Source organism: Pseudophryne corroboree, chromosome 1 (genome assembly GCF_028390025.1).
Source record: "Pseudophryne corroboree isolate aPseCor3 chromosome 1, aPseCor3.hap2, whole genome shotgun sequence".
Classification (NCBI taxonomy): domain Eukaryota; kingdom Metazoa; phylum Chordata; class Amphibia; order Anura; family Myobatrachidae; genus Pseudophryne; species Pseudophryne corroboree.
Genome location: NC_086444.1, coordinates 754,289,814 through 754,311,582, shown reverse-complemented (window position 1 = coordinate 754,311,582; position 21,769 = coordinate 754,289,814). Strand labels below are relative to the sequence as shown.

At 47.0% G+C, this 21,769-nt stretch overlaps 1 protein-coding gene and 1 pseudogene across 2 annotated transcripts in view; one reads left to right on the top strand and one right to left on the bottom strand.

Moving 5' to 3' along the window:
• Window positions 1–21,104, bottom strand: part of PKD2 (polycystin 2, transient receptor potential cation channel) — a 208,337-nt gene extending 187,233 nt beyond the window's left edge. For both annotated transcript variants that reach the window (XM_063916973.1, XM_063916982.1), the window contains exon 1: window positions 20,391–21,104. In XM_063916973.1, the coding sequence (XP_063773043.1) occupies window positions 20,391–20,946 (556 nt within the window). In that variant the 5' untranslated portion in view covers window positions 20,947–21,104. The remainder of the gene's footprint in view (window positions 1–20,390) is intronic.
• LOC134944867 (5S ribosomal RNA) lies at window positions 2,463–2,581 on the top strand (annotated as a pseudogene).
• Window positions 21,105–21,769: the final 665 nt, after the last annotated feature.

Below are 21,769 nucleotides of genomic sequence, written 5' to 3'. Positions count from 1 at the left end.
ATCTGCTGCCACCGTTAGACCGGGATAATTACCCCTGAATCAGTGGTGAGAGTCCTGAAGATAGTATAAAGTGAGGAAAAGGAAACGATACTGATAGGTAAAAATTTTTTGAGATTGGTTGATAGACAATGGGCTGCTTGATTGCAGGATGCTGATAGTACCTATGATAAAGGTACTAGGTGTGATAAAAAGCAATTTGTACACAATTAGCAGTCAAATAAATTGATTAGACCCATACATCACCATCAATTTGCTACTATCAGATTATTACAATTATACCAAAATGGTATCAGGTGGAAAAAGAAGGAGAAAATTAACAACAATTTCTTATTTGTGTTCCGCTGTATGCAGAGCTGCAGAAATACTATATAATATGATTGCAAGATGCTGATAGTACCTATGATAAAGGTACTTGGTGTGATAAAGAGCAATTGTACACAATTAGCAGATAATTAAATTGATTGGAACCATGCATCACCATCAATTTGATGCTGACAGATTATTGCACATTGTACCAAAATGGTATCAGGTGAAAAGAGAAAGAGATAATGAACAACAGTTGATTATACAGAGCTGCAGCAATGCTATATAATACGCAGTATAGAGGATAGTGATAAATTGCTCAGCCAAATGATTAGATCAATATTAATGACTGAAAATAAAGGTTTAAACAGTATCCTATGTGGTATTAAGCCGCTAAATGCCGACTATCTGTAAAACGGGTACTTGCAAAAAACAGCTTGATGAATGCTATTATCAAATATAAATATGCAAAAAGATGCTGATATTGAGCAGATATTACCCGGAATTGTATGGAACGATCAGTCACTAATATGAGCAGGATACTTTCTGAGTGCGGAATGTCCGTGTCAAAGTCCAGGCAAATTGAAGATGCAGGATACACTGGTTCCCAGGAGCTGAGCAGTTCGTTTATAGCCGCACTGCCGATCAAAGTACCTGATGTATTGTGGAGACGTGGTCAGGTTGGCTGAGGAGAAGAGAGACACAATGTTCCTGGTCCCATCGCGGCAGTATCTAGCGGCGGCGGGTTGATGCAGCGGCTGCTGGGGAAAGAGCGGCTCGTGGTTCAGGATGTCCGGAATCAGCTGTCACACCCAGGCAGTGGGGGTAGGGAACGGAAAACTAGTTTCACCCGTTCACCGGGCTTGATCACACAGGAAGTGATCAAGCCCGGTGAACGGGTGAAACTAGTTTTCCGTTCCCTACCCCCACTGCCTGGGTGTGACAGCTGATTCCGGACATCCTGAACCACGAGCCGCTCTTTCCCCAGCAGCCGCTGCATCAACCCGCCGCCGCTAGATACTGCCGCGATGGGACCAGGAACATTGTGTCTCTCTTCTCCTCAGCCAACCTGACCACGTCTCCACAATACATCAGGTACTTTGATCGGCAGTGCGGCTATAAACGAACTGCTCAGCTCCTGGGAACCAGTGTATCCTGCATCTTCAATTTGCCTGGACTTTGACACGGACATTCCGCACTCAGAAAGTATCCTGCTCATATTAGTGACTGATCGTTCCATACAATTCCGGGTAATATCTGCTCAATATCAGCATCTTTTTGCATATTTATATTTGATAATAGCATTCATCAAGCTGTTTTTTGCAAGTACCCGTTTTACAGATAGTCGGCATTTAGCGGCTTAATACCACATAGGATACTGTTTAAACCTTTATTTTCAGTCATTAATATTGATCTAATCATTTGGCTGAGCAATTTATCACTATCCTCTATACTGCGTATTATATAGCATTGCTGCAGCTCTGTATAATCAACTGTTGTTCATTATCTCTTTCTCTTTTCACCTGATACCATTTTGGTACAATGTGCAATAATCTGTCAGCATCAAATTGATGGTGATGCATGGTTCCAATCAATTTAATTATCTGCTAATTGTGTACAATTGCTCTTTATCACACCAAGTACCTTTATCATAGGTACTATCAGCATCTTGCAATCATATTATATAGTATTTCTGCAGCTCTGCATACAGCGGAACACAAATAAGAAATTGTTGTTAATTTTCTCCTTCTTTTTCCACCTGATACCATTTTGGTATAATTGTAATAATCTGATAGTAGCAAATTGATGGTGATGTATGGGTCTAATCAATTTATTTGACTGCTAATTGTGTACAAATTGCTTTTTATCACACCTAGTACCTTTATCATAGGTACTATCAGCATCCTGCAATCAAGCAGCCCATTGTCTATCAACCAATCTCAAAAAATTTTTACCTATCAGTATCGTTTCCTTTTCCTCACTTTATACTATCTTCAGGACTCTCACCACTGATTCAGGGGTAATTATCCCGGTCTAACGGTGGCAGCAGATCCCCTATTTTCCTCCTCCACCCATTCTCTTGTCTTTTCTTTTCTCTTATTTCTCCATTTTCGTGAACTCTCATCAGTGATTCTCGAGCCCTCGATATCTAATATTTTTTCTACTATCATACCACACTGGTAACGCCCGAATCCTTCCGATCTTGGAAGCTAAGCAGTGTAGGGCTGGGTCAGTACTCGAGTGGGAGACTCTCGAGGAATACTCAGTTTAGTAGAAATTCCTGGACGGTTTTGCTCAGCGTCTAACACTGACAGCAGATTCATCTTGCTCATTCTATCTTTAATCATCCCATCTGTCTCCTCATCATCGCTCATGAGAGAATAAAAACGCTTCAATTTTCAGGGTCTCCAGCTGTTATTATCGCACCCAGGCATTCCAGAACAATATTCAGTATTTACACTGTAATTAATTAGTTCTGTGTTCCCCCTTTCTTTTCCCCAACTCCCCCCCACCCTTCCCCCCACCCCTACCTCCAATTTTTGACAGTAAACTCTACTATTTTATCAATTATTGTTAATAAAAGTTATATTTAAAAATTCATTTATAATCTTTACTTATTGTCTCTTCTGAGACCTCTTAAACATACAAGAGTGCACCCACAAAAGAGTCTTCTTCTCTCCCTTTTGGGGAAAGGGTATAGTGCCAATAATTTATTAGAAATTAGCAATTTTTTATCGGGGGAAACCCACGCTTTATCACACACCTCATTTAATTCATCTGACTCAGGAAAAGCTACTGGTAGTTTTTTCACTCCCCACATAATACCCTTCTTTGTGGTACTTGTAGTGTCAGAAATGTTCAATGCCTCCTTCATTGCCGTGATCATGTAACGTGTGGCCCTACTGGACATTACGTTTGTCTCCTCACCGTCGACACTGGACTCAGTATCCGTGTCTGGGTCTGTGTCGACCCACTGAGGTAACGGGCGTTTTATCGCCCCTGACGGTGTCTGAGACGCCTGGACAGGCACTAATTGATTTGTCGGCTGTCTCATGTCGTCAACAGTTTTTTGTAAAGTGCTGACATTGTCACGTAGTTCTTTAAATACAACCATCCAGTCAGGTGTCGACTCCCTAGGGGGTGACATCACTAATACAGGCAATTGCTCTGCTTCCACATGATTTTCCTCCTCATACATGTCGACACAATCGTACCGACACCCAGCACACACACAGGGAATGCTCTGATAGAGGACAGGACCCCACTAGCCCTTTGGGGAGACAGAGGGAGAGTTTGCCAGCACACACCAGAGCGCTATATATATATATATATAGGGATAACCTTATATAAGTGTTACTCCCTTTTATAGCTGCTGTTTATAATTTAGCTGCCAATAGTGCCCCCCCTCTCTCGTTTTTACCCTGATTCTGTAGGGACTGCAGGGGAGAGTCAGGGAGCCGTCCTTCCAGCGGAACTGTGAGGGAAAATGGCGCTTGTGTGCTGAGGAGATAGGCTCCGCCCTTTTTTTCTGGAAAACTGGCAGGGGTTAAATACATCCATATAGCCCAGGAGCTATATGTGATGTATTTCTTTTGCCATCCTAAGGTATTTCTGTTTTTATTGCGTCTCAGGGCGCTCCCCCCCAGCGCCCTGCACCCTCAGTGACCGGAGTGTGAAGTGTGCTGAGAGCAATGGCGCACAGCTGCAGTGCTGTGCGCTACCTTAGTTGAAGACAGGAACGTCTTCTGCCGCCGATTTCACCGGACCTCTTCGTTCTTCTGGCTCTGTAAGGGGGCCGGCGGCGCGGCTCCGGGACCCATCCAGGCTGAACCTGTGATCGTCCCTCTGGAGCTAATGTCCAGTAGCCTAAGAAACCCAATCCACTCTGCACGCAGGTGAGTTCGTTTCTTCTCCCCTTAGTCCCACGATGCAGTGAGCCTGTTGCCAGCAGGACTCACTGAAAATAAAAAACCTAAAATAAACTTTTACTCTAAGCAGCTCAGGAGAGCCACCTAGCATGCACCCTTCTCGTTCGGGCACAAAAATCTAACTGAGGCTTGGAGGAGGGTCATAGGGGGAGGAGCCAGTGCACACCAGCTAGTTCAAGCTTTTACTTTTGTGCCCAGTCTCCAGCGGAGCCGCTATTCCCCATGGTCCTTACGGAGTCCCAGCATCCACTTAGGACATTAGAGAAAAGGATATTTCTGGACCTTCATAGTGGGGGTTGTTGGAAATGAGTGTTTGAACAGCCTGTAGTCCCCTGGCATGTGGAATATTTGTGTATAGGCTACTGACATCGCATGTACAGAGCCAAAATGAGGGGGGAAGGTTACCTGGGTTCCTGAGTTTTTCCAGGAACATGCTGGTGTTATATGCATACTAGGGTCTCAATCTCTGCTGATAAGGTACCTGTCCACGCTGCCACAGCGCTATAAACCCATGCCGACATGCGACACAATCGCCGGTCTGAGTAGTATACTAGAATGTGCACGCTATCTGCAGGATCCCTGAGAATAGCTAGTGCTACCTTCTGTGCAAACAGGACACCCTAGGGGAAGATTCCCAACACATCCTGGCCCTAGTGGGGAAAGGATACTGCCTGAGAATTTTTTGTGGGAAGCTGCAGTCTCTTGTCTGGAGATTCTCGCTCTTTTTCCTCATGAGAGGAGGGAAATTTACCTCAGCTTTCTTCCCCTTAACATGTGTACCCTTGTGTCAGGGACAAATGAGTCATCAGTGATATGCAAATCATCTTTTATTACAATAATCATATATTGAATACCTTTCAGCCATCTTGGCTGTAACTTTGCATTATCGTAGTCGACACTGGAGACAAACTCCGTGTCGATATCAGTGTTTATTATTTTGGATAGTGAGCATTGTGAGACTCTGAAGGTCTCTGTGACACAGGGACAGACATGGGTAGATTTCCTGTCTGTTCTCTAATCTTTTGTGCAATAATTTCACCTCAGCGCTTACACATATCCAAACAGGTGTCGGCGTTGTCGACGGAGACACCCTCTCTCACACATATTTGCTCCATCTCCTCCTTAGGGGAGCCTTTTACCTCAGACATGTCGACACACACGTACCGACACACCACACACACAGGGAATGCTCTAATTGAAGACAGTTCCCCCACAAGGCCCTTTGGAGAGACAGAGAGATAGTATGCCAGCACACACCCCAGAGCTATATGACCCAGGAATCACACAGTAACTTAGTGTTAACCCAGTAGCTGCTGTATATATTGTTTTTACGCCAAATTTATGTGCCCCCCCTCTCTTTTTCACCCTGTCTATCGTGCAGGGGAGAGCCTGGGGAGCTTCCTCTCAGCGGAGCTGTGGAGAGAAAATGGTGCTGGTGAGTGCTGAGGAAGAAGGCCCCGCCCCCTCAGCAGCAGGCTTCTCCCGCGATTTTGTGTAAAATTAATGGCTTGGGCTCATGCATGTAACAGTGTCCAACTGGATATATGCTGCTTTTGCCAGGAGGTACTTAATTGCTGCCCAGGGCGCCCCCCCCCTGCACCCTACAGTGACCGGAGTGTGTGGGTTAGTGTGGGAGCAATGGCGCACAGCTGCAGTGCTGTGCGCTACCTCATGTGAAGACAGGAGTCTTCTGCCGCCGATTTCGATGTCTTCTTGCTTCTGCCGGCTTCTGTCTTCTGGCTCTGCGAGGGGGACGGCGGCGCGGCTCCGGGAACGGACGACCAAGGTTAAGATCCTGTGTTCGAACCCTCTGGAGCTAATGGTGTCCAGTAGCCTAAGAAGCGCAACCTAGCCGCAGTTAGTAGGTTTGCTTCTCTCCCCTCAGTCCCTCGTAGCAGAGAGTCTGTTGCCAGCAGAAGCTCTCTGAAAATAAAAAACCTAACTAAAATACTTTCTTATTAGCAAGCTCAGGAGAGCCCACTAAAAGCACCCAGCTCTGGCCGGGCACAGATTCTAACTGAGGTCTGGAGGAGGGGCATAGAGGGAGGAGCCAGTGCACACCAGTAGTACTAAATCTTTCTTAGAGTGCCCAGTCTCCTGCGGCGCCTGTCTATTCCCCATGGTCCTTCTGGAGTCCCCAGCATCCACTAGGACGTTAGAGAAAAGACATTTGAAATGCCGATATGTTAAAATGCCGACATGCATTTTTAAGCAATTTTTGCCTCAAAATAGATTTGTTCATACTTTCCATACTATCCCAGTGGATCTGGAGGGGGAATATTATAGTGTGCCAAGCATAGCGAGGCACCGTGCCCGAAGCATGCGAGGGGACATGGTACACTTAGACCAGGCTTGTCCAAACTGCGGCCCTCCAGCTGTTGTGAAACTACACATCCCAGCATGCCATGACACAGCTTTAGCATTCTCTGACAGCAAAACTGTGTCAGGACATGCTGGGATGTGTAGTTTCACAACAGCTGGAGGGCCGCAGTTTGGACATGCCCGACTTAGACGGTGTCCATGTCAACCTATGTCGACACTGACAAAAAAAAGAAAGAAAGAAAAACCCATGTCTGTATTTTGACAAGTCAGCAGTTCAAATGTCGGTATTCGGACTATGTCAGCATTTTGAACATGTTGGTATAATGAATGTCGGTATTTTGACCATGTCAGTATTTTGACTGTAGGTCAATGGCTGTCAGGATAATGACCTTCAGTATTGTGTCCATCGGTAAATCATACTGAACCCTAGGCAACCATAGACAGGTATAACCACAAACGTAAACTAAATGTGGGTACACACTTAGCGATAAAGTAAACGACATCGCTCATTTTGACTCTTCCTGAGCGATGTTGTTTACTTTATCGCTAAGTGCGTATGCCGCAGTGCGATGTGCGGCCCCGCAAGTCGTTAACGACCCTGGGTCTCGGCCGTCCATGCAGCTCAATTTGGACTCATCGTCCAAAACTGCATGCTCCGGCCGGCCTCGGCATGAAGTCACTGTGCAATATCATTAGTGATATCGTACAGTGTGTATGTCCGCCGTCGGGCAGCCCGGCCCGGGAGGGGAAACAGTAGGCAACGTCGCTCATCGAGCACATTGTCTAGTGTGTAGTGTACCCACCTTTAGACGCTCTCAAAAATAAAACAATACTGTAAATAGTCATTTTCTTTTTTAAAGAGCTCCATATGTCTCAAGCCAGTGTGCAACCTGGTGTGGTAAGTATGATGAGCTACTGAGCAATGGAAGAACATGTTATTCTCTTACAAGTGGTCTCCTAATTTTTCCTAAATCCATCTTGGCTACTGATTGAACAAAAACAAAAGGATTTAGCTCTGCTACATACTTTATTGGACATGAGGGATATGTTATGGTAATGGCAGCGATTGCTGTGAGAGCAAGTTCAGATTGGTTTAAAACAGATTCACCTATGACCTCACAATTTGTTGGAAAAACAAAATTTATAACTGGTTGCTATGGGTTTTGACACCTGTTAACATTTTTCCCTGATGTGTTCCATATGTTAGATAGCATGTAACATTTATTGAGGGTTTGTTCAGATAAGTGATTAATGTGTATTTAGTAAGAAATTGCTCACATGTTGTCCTAGAAGAAACAGGACAGGAACAGTCTTGCTCTGAATATTGTGCAGGCATCGGATTAACTGATCCCAAATGCATTGAAAACGGCAGATCAGCAGAAAAGTACTATATTCAGGCTTTCTACCACTCTTCTACCAGCTGATTGGCTGGTGCGTTATCACCTTGCACTTAACACCGCTTTATCACTTCTCCGGGCTTAATACATCTGCACCTCTGTGCTTTCCATTCTCAAATATAGCGTACGATTTCATAAGATAGTTAACTCCTAACAGAAAAGGTGGGCAGCATTACCAAAACTAGCTGCAGGTTGTGTATACTGCAAACACAGCCTTCTGCCAGTGACACTGATTTGGTTCACAACATTCAATTTGCTCACAGCCATTATGTGGAAGTGCCACAGCACGAGCACAATCAGTGCAGCAAGGTTGCTAGGAAAACTAATGTAAATATAACAGAAGCAGGATTTCTTCCCATGTGGAGGTCCTTTTGAAACGTGGGGAGGTCCAGGTCAAATATCCACTTATAAAAACACTGGGGATGATGCAGTGCAGATCGTAGATGTGCTAAATTTAGCACATCTACTATCAGATTCTCTGACATGCGGGCCCTATACCCCCCCCCCTCCCCCACACAGGTGTGAAAGCATCGCACGGCGGCAATGCTTTCGCACCCACCACGCTCTGGGTCGCAGACGTCACACAGCCACCACGGCCAGCCCCGGCAACGGACCATGTCCTCCTTCTAATGCCGTTGGCACGCAACTCCCGCCCCGCAACTGCCTCTGCCTGTCAATCACTGGGTGCGCACGTGCAGTGCGGCCACTGCGCTTACACACAACACTTAGGGCTTCAGAGTGCGATCGCTGTTGGTGCAGCGATCGGTTTGAATTAGGCCCACTATTAGATCTAGTGTTATGTATATCTAATAGGAGTTTAAATGTCTGCGGTGTTAGAGCTACATACAGTGCATCCAGAAAGTATTCACAGCCCTTTACTTTTTCCACATTTTGTTATGTTACAGCCTTATTCCAAAGTGCTGACAAAATAAGAATTTACTTACCGGTAATTCTATTTCTCGTAGTCCGTAGTGGATGCTGGGTACTCCGGAAGGACCATGGGGTATAGACGGGCTCCGCAGGAAAGATTAGGTACTATATCTGGTGTGCACTGGCTCCTCCCTCTATGCCCCTCCTCCAGACCTCAGTTAGGGAAACTGTGCCCGGAAGAGCTGACATTACTAGGAAAGGATTTGGAATCCAGGGTAAGACTCATACCAGCCACACCAATCACACTGTACAACTCGTGATAACCATACCCAGTTAACAGTATGAACAACAACTGAGCCTCAGTAACAGATGGCTCATAACAATAACCCTTTAGTTAAGCAATAACTATATACATGTATTGCAGAGAGTCCGCACTTGGGACGGGCGCCCAGCATCCACTACGGACTACGAGAAATAGAATTACCGGTAAGTAAATTCTTCTTTTCTCTGACGTCCTAGTGGATGCTGGGAACTCCGTAAGGACCATGGGGATTATACCAAAGCTCCCAAACGGGCGGGAGAGTGCGGATGACTCTGCAGCAACGAACGAGCAAAGGCAAGGTCCTCCTCAGCCAGGGTATCAAACTTGTAGAACTTAGCAAATGTGTTTGAACCCGACCAAGTAGCAGCTCGGCAAAGCTGTAAAGCCAAGACCCCTCGGGCAGCCGCCCAAGAAGAGCCCACCTTCCTTGTGGAATGGGCTTTTACTGATTTAGGATGCGGCAATCCTGCCGCAGAATGAGCTTGCTGAATCGTGCTACAGATCCAGCGCGCAATAGTTTGCTTTGAAGCAGGAGCACCCAGCTTGTTGGGCGCATGCAGGATAAACAGCGAGTCAGTTTTCCTGACTCCAGCCGTCCTGGCTACATATATTTTCAAAGCCCTGACTACATCTAGTAACTTGGAGTCCTCCAAGTCCCTAGTAGCCGCAGGTACCACAATAGGTTGGTTCAAATTAAACGCTGATACCACCTTAGGGAGAAATTGGGGACGAGTCCTCAATTCTGCCCTGTCCATATGGAAGATCAGATAAGGGCTTTTAAACGACAAAGCCGCCAATTCTGACACACGCCTAGCCGAAGCTAAGGCCAATAGCATGACCACTTTCCACGTGAGATATTTTAGCTCCACGGTCTTAAGTAGCTCAAACCAGTGGGATTTCAGGAAATCCAACACAACGTTAAGATCCCAAGGTGCCACTGGAGGCACAAAAGGGGCTGAATATACAGCACTCCCTTAACAAACATCTGAACTTCAGGCAGTGAAGCCAGTTCTTTTTGAAAGAAAATAGATAGGGCCGAAATCTGGACCTTAATGGATCCTAATTTTAGGCCCATAGTTACTCCTGACTGTAGGAAGCTTCATCTGGAATACCCTTTTCCGTTAGGATCCGGCGTTCAACCGCCATGCCGTCAAACGCAGCCGCGGTAAGTCTTGGAACAGACAGGGCCCCTGCTGTAACAGGCCCTGTCTGAGAGGCAGAGGCCATGGGTCCTCTGAGATAATTTCTTGTAGTTCTGGGTACCAAGTTCGTCTTGGCCAATCCGGAACGATGAGTATAGTTCTTACTCCTCTCTTTCTTACAATCCTCAGTACCTTGGGTATGAGAGGAAGAGGAGGGAACACATAAACCGACTGGTACACCCACGGTGTCACTAGTGCGTCCACAGCTATCGCCTGAGGGTCTCTTGACCTGGCGCAATATTTTTTTTGCTTTTTGTTGAGACGGGACGCCATCATGTCTACCTGTGGCCGTTCCCAACAATTCACAATCAGCGTGAAGACTTCTGGATGAAGTCCCCACTCTCCCGGGTGGAGGTCGTGCCTGCTGAGGAAGTCTGCTTTCCAGTTGTCCACTTCCGGAATGAACACTGCTGACAGTGCCAACACGTGATTCTCCGCCCATCGAAGAATCCTTGTGGCTTCTGCCATTGCCATCCTGCTTCTTGTGCCGCCCTGTCGGTTTACATGGGCGACCGCCGTGATGTTGTCTGACTGAATCAGCAACGGTTGGTTTTGAAGCAGGGGTTCTGCTCGACTCAGGGCGTTGTAAATGGCCCTTAGTTCCAGAATATTTATGTGAAGGGAAGTCTCCTGACTTGACCACTGTCCTTGGAAGTTCCTTCCCTGCGTGACTGCCCCCCAACCTCGGAGGCTTGCGTCTGTGGTCACCAGGACCCAGTCCTGTATGCCGAATCTGCGGCCCTCGAGAAGATGAGCACTCTGCAGCCACCACAGCAGAGACACCCTGGCCCTCGGGGACAGGGTGATCAGCCGATGCATCTGAAGATGCGATCCGCACCACTTGTCTAACAGATCCCACTGAAAGATCCTTGCATGGAACCTGCCGAAGGGAATTTCGTAAGAAGCTACCATCTTTCCCAGGACTCGCGTGCAGTGATGCACCGACACCTGTTTTGGTTTCAGGAGGTCCCTGACCAGAGATGACAATTCCTGGGCCTTCTCCAGCGGGAGAAACACCTTCTTCTGTTCTCCAGAATCATGCCCAAGAACAGCAGACACGTCACAGGAATCAGCTGCGACTTTGGGATATTCAGAATCCAGCCGTGCTGTTGCAGCACTTCCCGAGATAGTGCTACGTTGACTAACAACTGCTCCTTGGACCTCGCCTTTATAAGGAGATCGTCCAAGTACGGGATAATTATAACTCCCTTCTTCCGAAGGAGTATCATCATTTCGGCCATTACCTTGGTAAATACCCTCGGTGCCGTGGACAGACCAAACGGCAACGTCTGGAATTGGTAATGACAGTCCTGTACCACAAACCTGAGGTACTCCTGGTGAGGTGGGTAAATGGGGACATGCAGATAAGCGTCCTTGATGTCCAGCGACACCATAAAATCCCCCTCTTCCAGGCTTGCAATAACCGCCCTGAGCGATTCCATTTTGAACTTGAACTTCCTTACATAAGTGTTCAAGGATTTTAAATTTAGAATAGGTCTCACCGAACCGTCTGGTTTCGGTACCACAAACATTGTGGAATAGTAACCCCGTCCCTGTTGAAGGAGGGGAACCTTGATTATCACCTGCTGAAGGTACAGCTTGTGAATAGCCGCCAGCACTACCTCCCTTTCCCTGGGAGCCGCTGGCAAGGCTGATTTGAGGTAACGGCGAGGGGGAGTCGCCTCGCACTCCAGCATGTATCCCTGAGATACCACTTGTAGAACCCAGAGATCCACCTGTGAGCGAACCCACTGGTCGCTGAAGTTCCGGAGACGCGCCCCCACCGCACCTGGCTCCACCTGTGGAGCCCCAGCGTCATGCGGTGGACTTAGTGGAAGCAGGGGAGGATTTTTGTTCCTGGGGACTGGCTGTCTGGTGCAGCTTTTTTCCTCTACCCCTGCCTCTGGGCAGAAAGGATGCGCCTCTGACCCGCTTGCCTTTCTGAGGCCGAAAGGACTGTACTTGATAATACGGTGCTTGCTTAGGCTGTAAGGGAACCCGAGGTAAAAAAGTCGACTTCCCAGCTGTTGCTGTGGATACGAGGTCCGAGAGACCGTCCCCAAACAATTCCTCACCCTTATAAGGCAAAACCTCCATGTGCCTTTTAGAATCAGCATCACCTGTCCACTGCCGAGTCCATAATACTCTCCTGGCAGAAATGGACATTGCATTAATTCTAGATGCCAGCCGGCAAATGTCCCTCTGTGCATCTCTCATATACAAGACTACGTCCTTTATATGCTCTATGGTTAGCAAAAGAGCATCCCTGTCGAGGGTATCAATGTTGTCTGACAGGATATCAGACCATGCTGCTGCAGCACTACACATCCATGCTGAAGCAATAGCAGGTCTCAGTATAGTACCTGAGTGTGTATATGCAGACTTCAGGATAGCCTCCTGCTTTCTATCTGCAGGCTCCTTTAGGGCGGCCGTATCCTGAGACGGCAGTGCCACCCTTTTCGATAATCGTGTGAGCGCCTTGTCCACCCTAGGGGATGTCTCCCAGCGTAACCTATCCGTTGGCGGGAAAGGGTACGCCATCAGTAACCTCTTAGAAATCACTAGTTTCATATCAGGGGAACACCACGCTTCCTCACACAACTCATTTAATTCATCAGATGGGGGAAAAGTCACTGGCTGCTTTTTCTCCCCAAACATAGGGGGTCATTCCGAGTTGTTCGCTCGGTAAAAATCTTCGCATCGCAGCGATTTTCCGCTTAATGCGCAATGTCCGCAGTGCGACTGCGCCAAGTAAATTTGCTATGCAGTTAGGAATTTTACTCACGGCTTTTTCATCGTTCTGGCGATCGTAATGTGATTGACAGGAAATGGGCGTTACTGGGCGGAAACAGGTAGTTTTATGGGCGTGTGGGAAAAAAAGCTACCGTTTCCGGAAAAAACGCAGGAGTGGCCGGAGAAACGGAGGAGTGTCTGGGCGAACGCTGGGTGTGTTTGTGACGTCAAACCAGGAACGACAAGCACTGAACTGATCGCAGATGCCGAGTAAGTCTGAAGCTACTCAGAAACTGCTACGAGGTGTGTAATCGCAATATTGCGAATACATCGTTCGCAATTTTACTATGCTAAGATTCACTCCCAGTAGGCGTAGGCTTAGCGTGTGCAAAGCTGCAAAAAACGGCTTGCGAGCGAACAACTCGGAATGAGGGCCTTAATACCCTTTTTAGTGGTAACCGGGTTAATGTCAGAAATGTGCAACACATTTTTCATTGCCGTAATCATGCATCGGATGGCCCTTGTGGACTGTACATTTGTCTCATCCTCGTCTACACTGGAGTCAGACTCTGTGTCGACATCTGTGTCTGCCATCTGAGCTAGCGGGCGTTTTTGAGCCCCTGATGGCCTCTGAGACGCCTGGGCAGGCGCGGGCTGAGATGCCGGCTGTTTCAAGGCTGTTACGTCATCAAACCTTTTATGTAAAGAGTTGACACTGTCGGTTAATACCTTCCACATATCCATCCACTCCGGTGTCGGCCCCGTAGGGGGCGACATCACACTTATCGGCTCCTGCTCCTCCTCCACGTAGCCCTTCTCATCAAACATGTCGACACAGCCGTACCGACACACCGCGCACACACAGGGAATGCTCTGACTGAGGACAGGACCCCACAAAGTCCTTTGGGGAGACAGAGAGAGAGTATGCCAGCACACACCACAGCGCTATATAACACAGGGATTTTCACTATACTGAGTGATTTTTCCCAATAGCTGCTTTTTAACACCAATTTGCGCCGAAATTTATGTGCCCCCCCTCTCTTTTTTACCCTTGTTGTACTGGATACTGCAGGGGAGAGCCTGGGGAGCGTTCTTCCAGCGGAGCCGTGAAGAGAAAATGGCGCTGGCTGTGCTGAGAAAGATAGCCCCACCCCCCCCCTCGGCGGCGGGCTTCTCCCGCTTTTTATAATGTTAATGGCAGGATTTTTTTGCACATATACAGTGTTATACACTGTATTATGTGCTATTTGTGCCAAAAGGTAAACTAATTGCTGCCCAGGGCGCCCCCCCCCCCAGCGCCCTGCACCAAACAGTGACCGGAGTGTGTGGTGTGCTATGGGAGCAATGGCGCACAGCTGCAGTGCTGTGCGCTACCTTAATGAAGACAGGAGTCTTCAGCCGCCGTTTTTCATCTTTATCTTCCGTCTTCTGGCTCTGCAAGGGGGACGGCGGCGCGGCTCCGGGAACGGACGATCGAGGTCGGGCCCTGTGTTCGAACCCTCTGGAGCTAATGGTGTCCAGTAGCCTTACAAGCACAAGCTAGCTGCAAGCAGGTAGGTTTGCTTCTCTCCCCTCAGTCCCTCGTAGCAGTGAGTCTGTTGCCAGCAGATCTCAGTGAAAATAAAAAACCTAACAAATACTTTCTTTTCTAGTGAGCTCAGGAGAGCCCACTAGGTGCATCCAGCTCTGGCCGGGCACAGATTCTAACTAAGGTCTGGAGGAGGGGCATAGAGGGAGGATTCAGTGCACACCAGATATAGTACCTAATCTTTCTTTTAAGAGTGCCCAGTCTCCTGCGGAGCCCGTCTATTCCCCATGGTCCTTACGGAGTTCCCAGCATCCACTAGGACGTCAGAGAAAACCGCATTGTGGGCACAGCGGAGAAACGAGTCAAGGCCCTTCCTACGTGGAGTCCGACTCTTCATTGGATCACGCTAACCACCTTTACCTGAGCAGCCTGTACACCTCTCTCCTCCCCGGTCTACACATCAGGCTTCGCTCCGCCGCCGGAGACGTATGGCAGTGCGGTCACGGCTCACCATGCATATCGATTGCCTGTGGGGAACACTGATTAACACCGCTAACTCCAATGATAGGAGGTCTGTAAATATCTCCAGCAGCAATGAGCATTAACCAACTATCTGTAAGGGTGTGTACACACGGTGAGATAAATCTGTGGGATTTTGACTATATAGTCAAAATCTTATGAAAAGTTAGTGCATATCTCATGGTGCTAGGCAGCTTGCGATACATATTCGATCCCGATGCGGGCTCCCATGGGGTCCGTATCGTAAGGCTAGATAGTCAAGACTGACTTGCCTGCACAGTCTATCTAGTGTACTATCTGGTACAAAGTATAGTCAAAATTGGCACTTAGTCAATATCATACATAGACAAAATCTCAAGCACAGATGGTCAAAATCTGTCCTATCTGTGCTATCTGGGCTCTGGGGGAGTTCAAGGGAAATCGCAAAGTCAAAATCGAACATAGCAGGGATCTCACCGTGCGTACACACCCTAAGGCAGAGGTTCCCAAACTGTGTGCCGTGGCTCCCTGGGGTGCCTCGAGACACTTGCAGGGGTGCCCTGGGTTGGTAGTCCAGGACCAATTCAAATTATTCATGGTCAATATAATAGGCAAAACCAGTGCTGGTGGCTGGCAGTCATAAAATATGTGGCCAAACAGAAGCAAATCTTGTCCCTCACCACATAACTGACCTTAAGGATGACATATAAACACGATCTACTTAACATAATATTTCTTTCTTAATTTCTCAATAAGAAATTTTTGGCCTAGGGGTGCCGTGAAGAAAATTCTGATATTCTAGGGCGCCGTGATTCAAAAAAGTTTGGAAACCACTGCCCTAAGGGCAAATGTTTGCAGTCCTGCTGTGATACATTGTGGCACATTTAACAAACCAAGCACCTGTTGGTGTAACAAACATTATTAGAGGATCCATATATATTTATGACTCGTTGATACTTGGCTCTTAAGCCTTCTTTATTCAATCTTTGGACTTCTAACGGACAGTGATATAAGTCTCCACGGGAGGTGTCAATTATTCATTAATCTTTTTGTTTTTTATATATGTGAATTACATTTTTATGCTAAATGTATCCGCGCTCTCTCCTTATTATTTAAGATATCAAAAGGAGTGGCTTTAGGACAACTCTGTGAATGTCCTTGAGTTTCCCAGTCAGAGCCCAGACTTGAATCTGATTGAGCTTGAGGGGTGCTGCAAAGAGGAATGGGCGAAACTGGCCAAAGATACTGTAGGTGTGCTAAGATTGTGGCATCATATTCAAAAAGACTTGAGGCTGTAATTGCTGCCAAAGGTGCATCAACAAAGTATTAAGCAAAGGCTATGAATACTTATGTACGTGTGATTTCTTTGTTTTTTATTTGTAATAAATTAGCAAAAAATCTAAAAAAATAATAATAATTTACATTGTTATTATGGGGTATTGTGTGTAGAATTTTGAGGGGAAAATGAATTTATTCCAGTTTGGAATAAGGCTGTAACATAACAAAATGTGGAAAAAGTGAAGCATTGTGAATACTTTCCGGATGCTCTGTGACATTACTCCCAACAGTGGGGGGGATTTCACTTTTAGTACCTAGTAACTTGTGTTATTAAGCATCTTAACTCATTCAGTATAGTCACAGTCAATAACAGCAACTTACAACTAGCCGAAATTTGCCATCGCCAGTTCACATTGCACACCTCTATATGCTTCCAGCAGAAAATATCTTCTGAGGCGTTACACGCAAAACCATTGGATGTCACTCCAGAGGCTACTTAAATCAACCATTTAGTGTGAGGGAAGAGGACTAGATCCTGATCTCACTTGAAAAGGACTTCCCACAAATCTAACTCTCTCTGCACGTTGTATCTGTTCCCCCTGCAGTGCACATGCTTTTGCCCGTTAGCGAACACATTTGCTGCTGCGATCAGATCTGAATTAGGCCCAATGTCACCCTATAGGGCTGCCAGTACACATTATGCAACACAGTACCCCCCAATTCACATTATGTCATACAGTGCCTCCACTTCATATTGTGCCACATTACAGTGCCCCAGTACATATTATGTAACATAATGCCCTCCAATTCATATTATACCGCAATACAATGAGCAGGTCAAGGGGAATAACTATATATATATTGAAGGCCCCATGGCTAAAGTTTGTAAGGACCCCTATCTATCACCCAATGGTGTAACTGTGACATGGAAGGTGGCACCTCTCAGCTCTGAGCCCTATAGCAGCTGCACTCCCTGCACCTATGGTAGCTACGCCCTTGTGTATAATACATGTAACTGTGCTAGGGAAGGTGGCTCCTCTCAGCCCCATAGAAGCTGCACTCCCTGCACCTATGGTAGTTACACCCTTGTATATAACACATGTCACTGTGACAGGGAAGGTGGCACCTCTCAGCTTTGAGCCCCATAGAAGCTGCACTCCCTGCACCTATGGTAGTTACACCCTTGTATATAATACATGTAACTGTGCTAGGGAAGGTGGCTCCTCTCAGCTCTGGGCCCCATAGCAGCTGCACTCCCTGCACCTATGGTAGGTGCGCCCTTGTATATAATACATGTAACTGTGATAGGGAAGGTGGCTCCTCTCAGCTCTGGGCCCCATAGCAGCTGCACTCCCTGCACCTATGGTAGCTGCGCCCTTGTATATAATACATGTAACTGTGATAGGGAAGGTGGCTCCTCTCAGCTCTGGGCCCCATAGCAGCTGCACTCCCTGCACCTATGGTAGCTGCGCCCTTGTATATAATACATGTAACTGTGATAGGGAAGGTGGCTCCTCTCAGCTCTGGGCCCCATAGCAGCTGCACTCCCTGCACCTATGGTAGCTGCGCCCTTGTATATAATACATGTCAATGTGATAGGGTAGGTGGCTCCTCTCAGCTCTGGGCCCCATAGAAGCTGCTCTCCCTGCACCTATGGTAGTTACGCCCTTGTATATAATACATGTAACTGTGATAGGGAAGGTGGCCCCTCTCAGCTCTGGGCCCTAAAGCAGCTGCACTCCCTGCACCTATGGTAGCTACGCCATTGCACCCAGCCGATCTGACAGGCGACAGGACACAGAATGCAGCAAATGCACACACATTTGCCGATGCCAGGTCCGACTGTGGGAGCCATGTGATATGCTGCATTCAGCAGCATATCATCGCTAGCGACATCCCCTGTTGCCCCTGCTGCAGGGCCAACCAGGAAGGACACTAGCGACCTAGTCTCATTCCTGGTTGGCCCTGGGAACGCACATATCATGAGTACACACTACACAATGTACCCGACATGTCGCTCCAATCCACGGATCGTGTGGTGAACGCCCTGCTCTTAAGAGCTTCATCCAACAGCTGCCCTATCCCCAGTTCTACCCAAAGGCTTGGTGAAAATAGATATTGGGCCGGATGCAATAGCATCTGATTTCGATGGCCATACGGGTTTCCGGCCGAACTCTGCCTTTTTTTTTTTTTTTTTTTTTTTAAAGTACATGCCTTGTACTTAATTGCCCCTTTAAAAAAAAACTAACTCGGCGCTATTACATCCGGTCCATGTTGTACAAAGAAGACAAGTAGCGCCAGGGTAAATAAAAAAATATATATTTAACTAAAAGACCTTATAATGATGTAATACCTGGTAAAAGGACACAAGTAGTATCCATATATAAAAAGCAAAACTTCAAATTTTTCCTGTTCTACTCCTACATAACGCACACAAAATAAAGACATATTTCTTCATTCATACTTCCAAAAGTAAAACCTACCAGTTTGTAGACACAGGAGATCCGGTCTGAAGATCGACACGGTCTAGGTCGATAATGTTTAGGTCGACCACTATAGTTCGACAGTCACTAAGTCAACAGGGTTGGAAGGTCGACAGGGTTGGAAGGTCAACATGTGCTAAGGCGACAGGTCAAAAGGTCGACATGATTTTTTCACGTTATCCCTTTTTTGAAATTTTTCATACTTAACGATCCACGTGGACTACGATTGGAACGGTAATCTGTGCCGAGCGAAGCAAGGCACCTTGGCTGAAGCTCACGAGCCATGCGAGGGGACACGGTGCACTAATTGGGGTTCCCGGTCACTCTACGAAGAAAACGACACAAAACCCCCCAAAAAAACAACCTCACGTCGACCTTTTGACCTAGCACATGTCAACATAGAAACCCTGTTGACCTTCCAACCCTGCTGACCTAGTGACTGTCGACCTATAGTGTGCAAAGAAGTTATTGTACAAATGCGCTGCCTATTATGTGAATGCAGCCAACTAAGCAGGTGGTGCTAGCTGATCTCTGGACTGTGGGTGGACTGATCCTGGTACTTCGACTTCCCTGGTACCGTTGTGGTGTCCGGAACCTCCGGTGCTTCCCCTTGTGCCATCTTGGGAGGATAACTAGAAGATATCCCATATCAGCACCCCTTTTCTTCCCACTGGCAGTGGTTACATGCTTGTTGTTTTATGAATTTTGTGAGTGTTCTGTGTAAAATATATATGTTATCCCTGTGAAAAGTGATCTGCACTATGACCTCTTCTTCTTTATTGAGAAAAAGAAGCACTCTATATCATTGAAGCTGTGTGGACAAGGGATCCAAGAACACGAAGCATACACTAACCCAAGATCTCACTCCTGTCTGTTCATAAGGAGACTTATGTAAGGACTCATTTATAGTGTTTGCGCCTACTTTTAACGTTTGTTTTTCTTTGTTGACCTATAGTGGTCGACCTAGACACTGTCGATCTAATGATCCACACACAGACACAGGTGTACTCCAAAAGAATATTAACCAATAATAGTAATTTAAAAAAAAAAAAAAAAAAACGTAATTCCTATACTTTCAGGTAAATACCCTCTATAAAGCACTGTTAAAATCTTTTAAGGAAGATAAAATTCAGCACCGTGATGCCTGGCATCCCAGGTTTTCCTGCCCATCTCTATGGGGTGTGATGCAAAACTTGTGATGTAGATGGGTGCGATTTGCTGTATCGGAAAGGCATATTGCGTCCATCGTATATAAATTATTTTTTTCCTATAAACTACAATGTTTTGTCTACAGCTGTAAGACACACATTTCCACAGCACTATATACAAAACTTTTCTCTCAAAAAAATAAAATAAAATAATAATAATAATAATGTGATTGACATGGATTAAGAAATAAAATGATTATTCTCCATTATACATGCAGACTGTAGGGAGACCAGACACAAGAGTGCCTTACCACCTGCTGCTGCATATACTTACATGACACACATCATACATAACTGTGCGCAGGTGCCCCTCTCACCTCTCAGCGTGTGCAGGATTCTGCCAACCCCGTCCTGTCCTGGAGACTGCTCAGCGCCCGGGCCAGGTCTGCCAGGGTCCCCCCTTCTCCGGCGCCCACGCTGTCCCTGGCCATTTGGATCATGATGATATCCCACCAGCCCGGTACTGCCACCACTGCTGGAGGACACCAAGGAGGAAGACCTCCTGCCAGGCCCAGCAGAGGGGTGCCACTCCACATCCATCTCCACCACCATGCCCTCCTCCCCGTCCTCCTCTTCCTCCATCCCGTCCTCCTCAGCCTCAAAGCCCGGGTTGTCCCTGCTCCACGCCTGACGGGAGCAGGAGGATAGCGGCGAGGGAGTAGATCCCCCAGGGGGCAGCGTGGGGGCTTGGGCAGGGGGTAGTTCCTGCCTGGGCAAAGTATCCATCTCTAGCATGGCTTGGGGCGGTTGCAGGCTGGGGGAGGATGCGGCTGGCACTACTCTCTCTGGCTGATCCCGCTTCTTCCTTCTCTTCCTCTCCTCTCCCTCCAGCTCCGGCGGCGGCTGAGGCTTCACTTTGCTAGGGTTCACCATGCTGCAGCGGGGCGAGGGGGTACCGCGACACTCTGGCAGTCCTTCCCCCCAATCCCGGCAGCCATTTTACTATAGACACTTTTTAGTTTTCTTTAGGGTCTTTTTTGCGTTTCCTTCCTGTAATCTCCGCCCTCCTCCTCCCTCGCACAGATCCGCTATGCAATGTTCCCCTCCTATGTGTGAGCTCCCAGCTTGGCACTGTACCCCCCCCCCCCCTCCTCTTTACAACTACAAGAAACTTTCCAAAGTTTAACCCCTGCACCCTCCTTTACTCTCTCTCTTAATATATAATCTAATACTCCAACCTAGACTGGCCACACGCAGGACAAAGCCAAGCCCAGGGTTTCTGCAGTTTAAATAAACACCCATTTCATAATTAACTTGACCAGGTTAATATTTGAATATTATGTGCAAAAATAACTTTACACAGACACCTGCTGTATCCATACCCAAAAAAAAAGATTTTTGGTAGTTGTCTATTTTCCTGTTGGGCAAAACACTGACTCAGGGTCTTCTCAATGTGTGGGGAATGCAGGAAACATGTTTGTTTGGGTGGTTACTAGGTAACAGTGCAAATAACCTTGGTTCCTTTACAAGAGCTCTTGGTTACTACAGATAGGTCACCCATCACAACCTCTGGGGGAACTGCTACAATAGCAATCAATTTGTATCATAATGGTTAACCACAAATCAATACATGTTTTGTCCTATTACATACAGTGCAGAGGGAAGACATACAGTACAGGGAAGTCAAGATAGATATATATATATATATCTAAAGTTTCGCTCCGGCACTCGGCTCATCCCCTGCTATGGGGCTGGC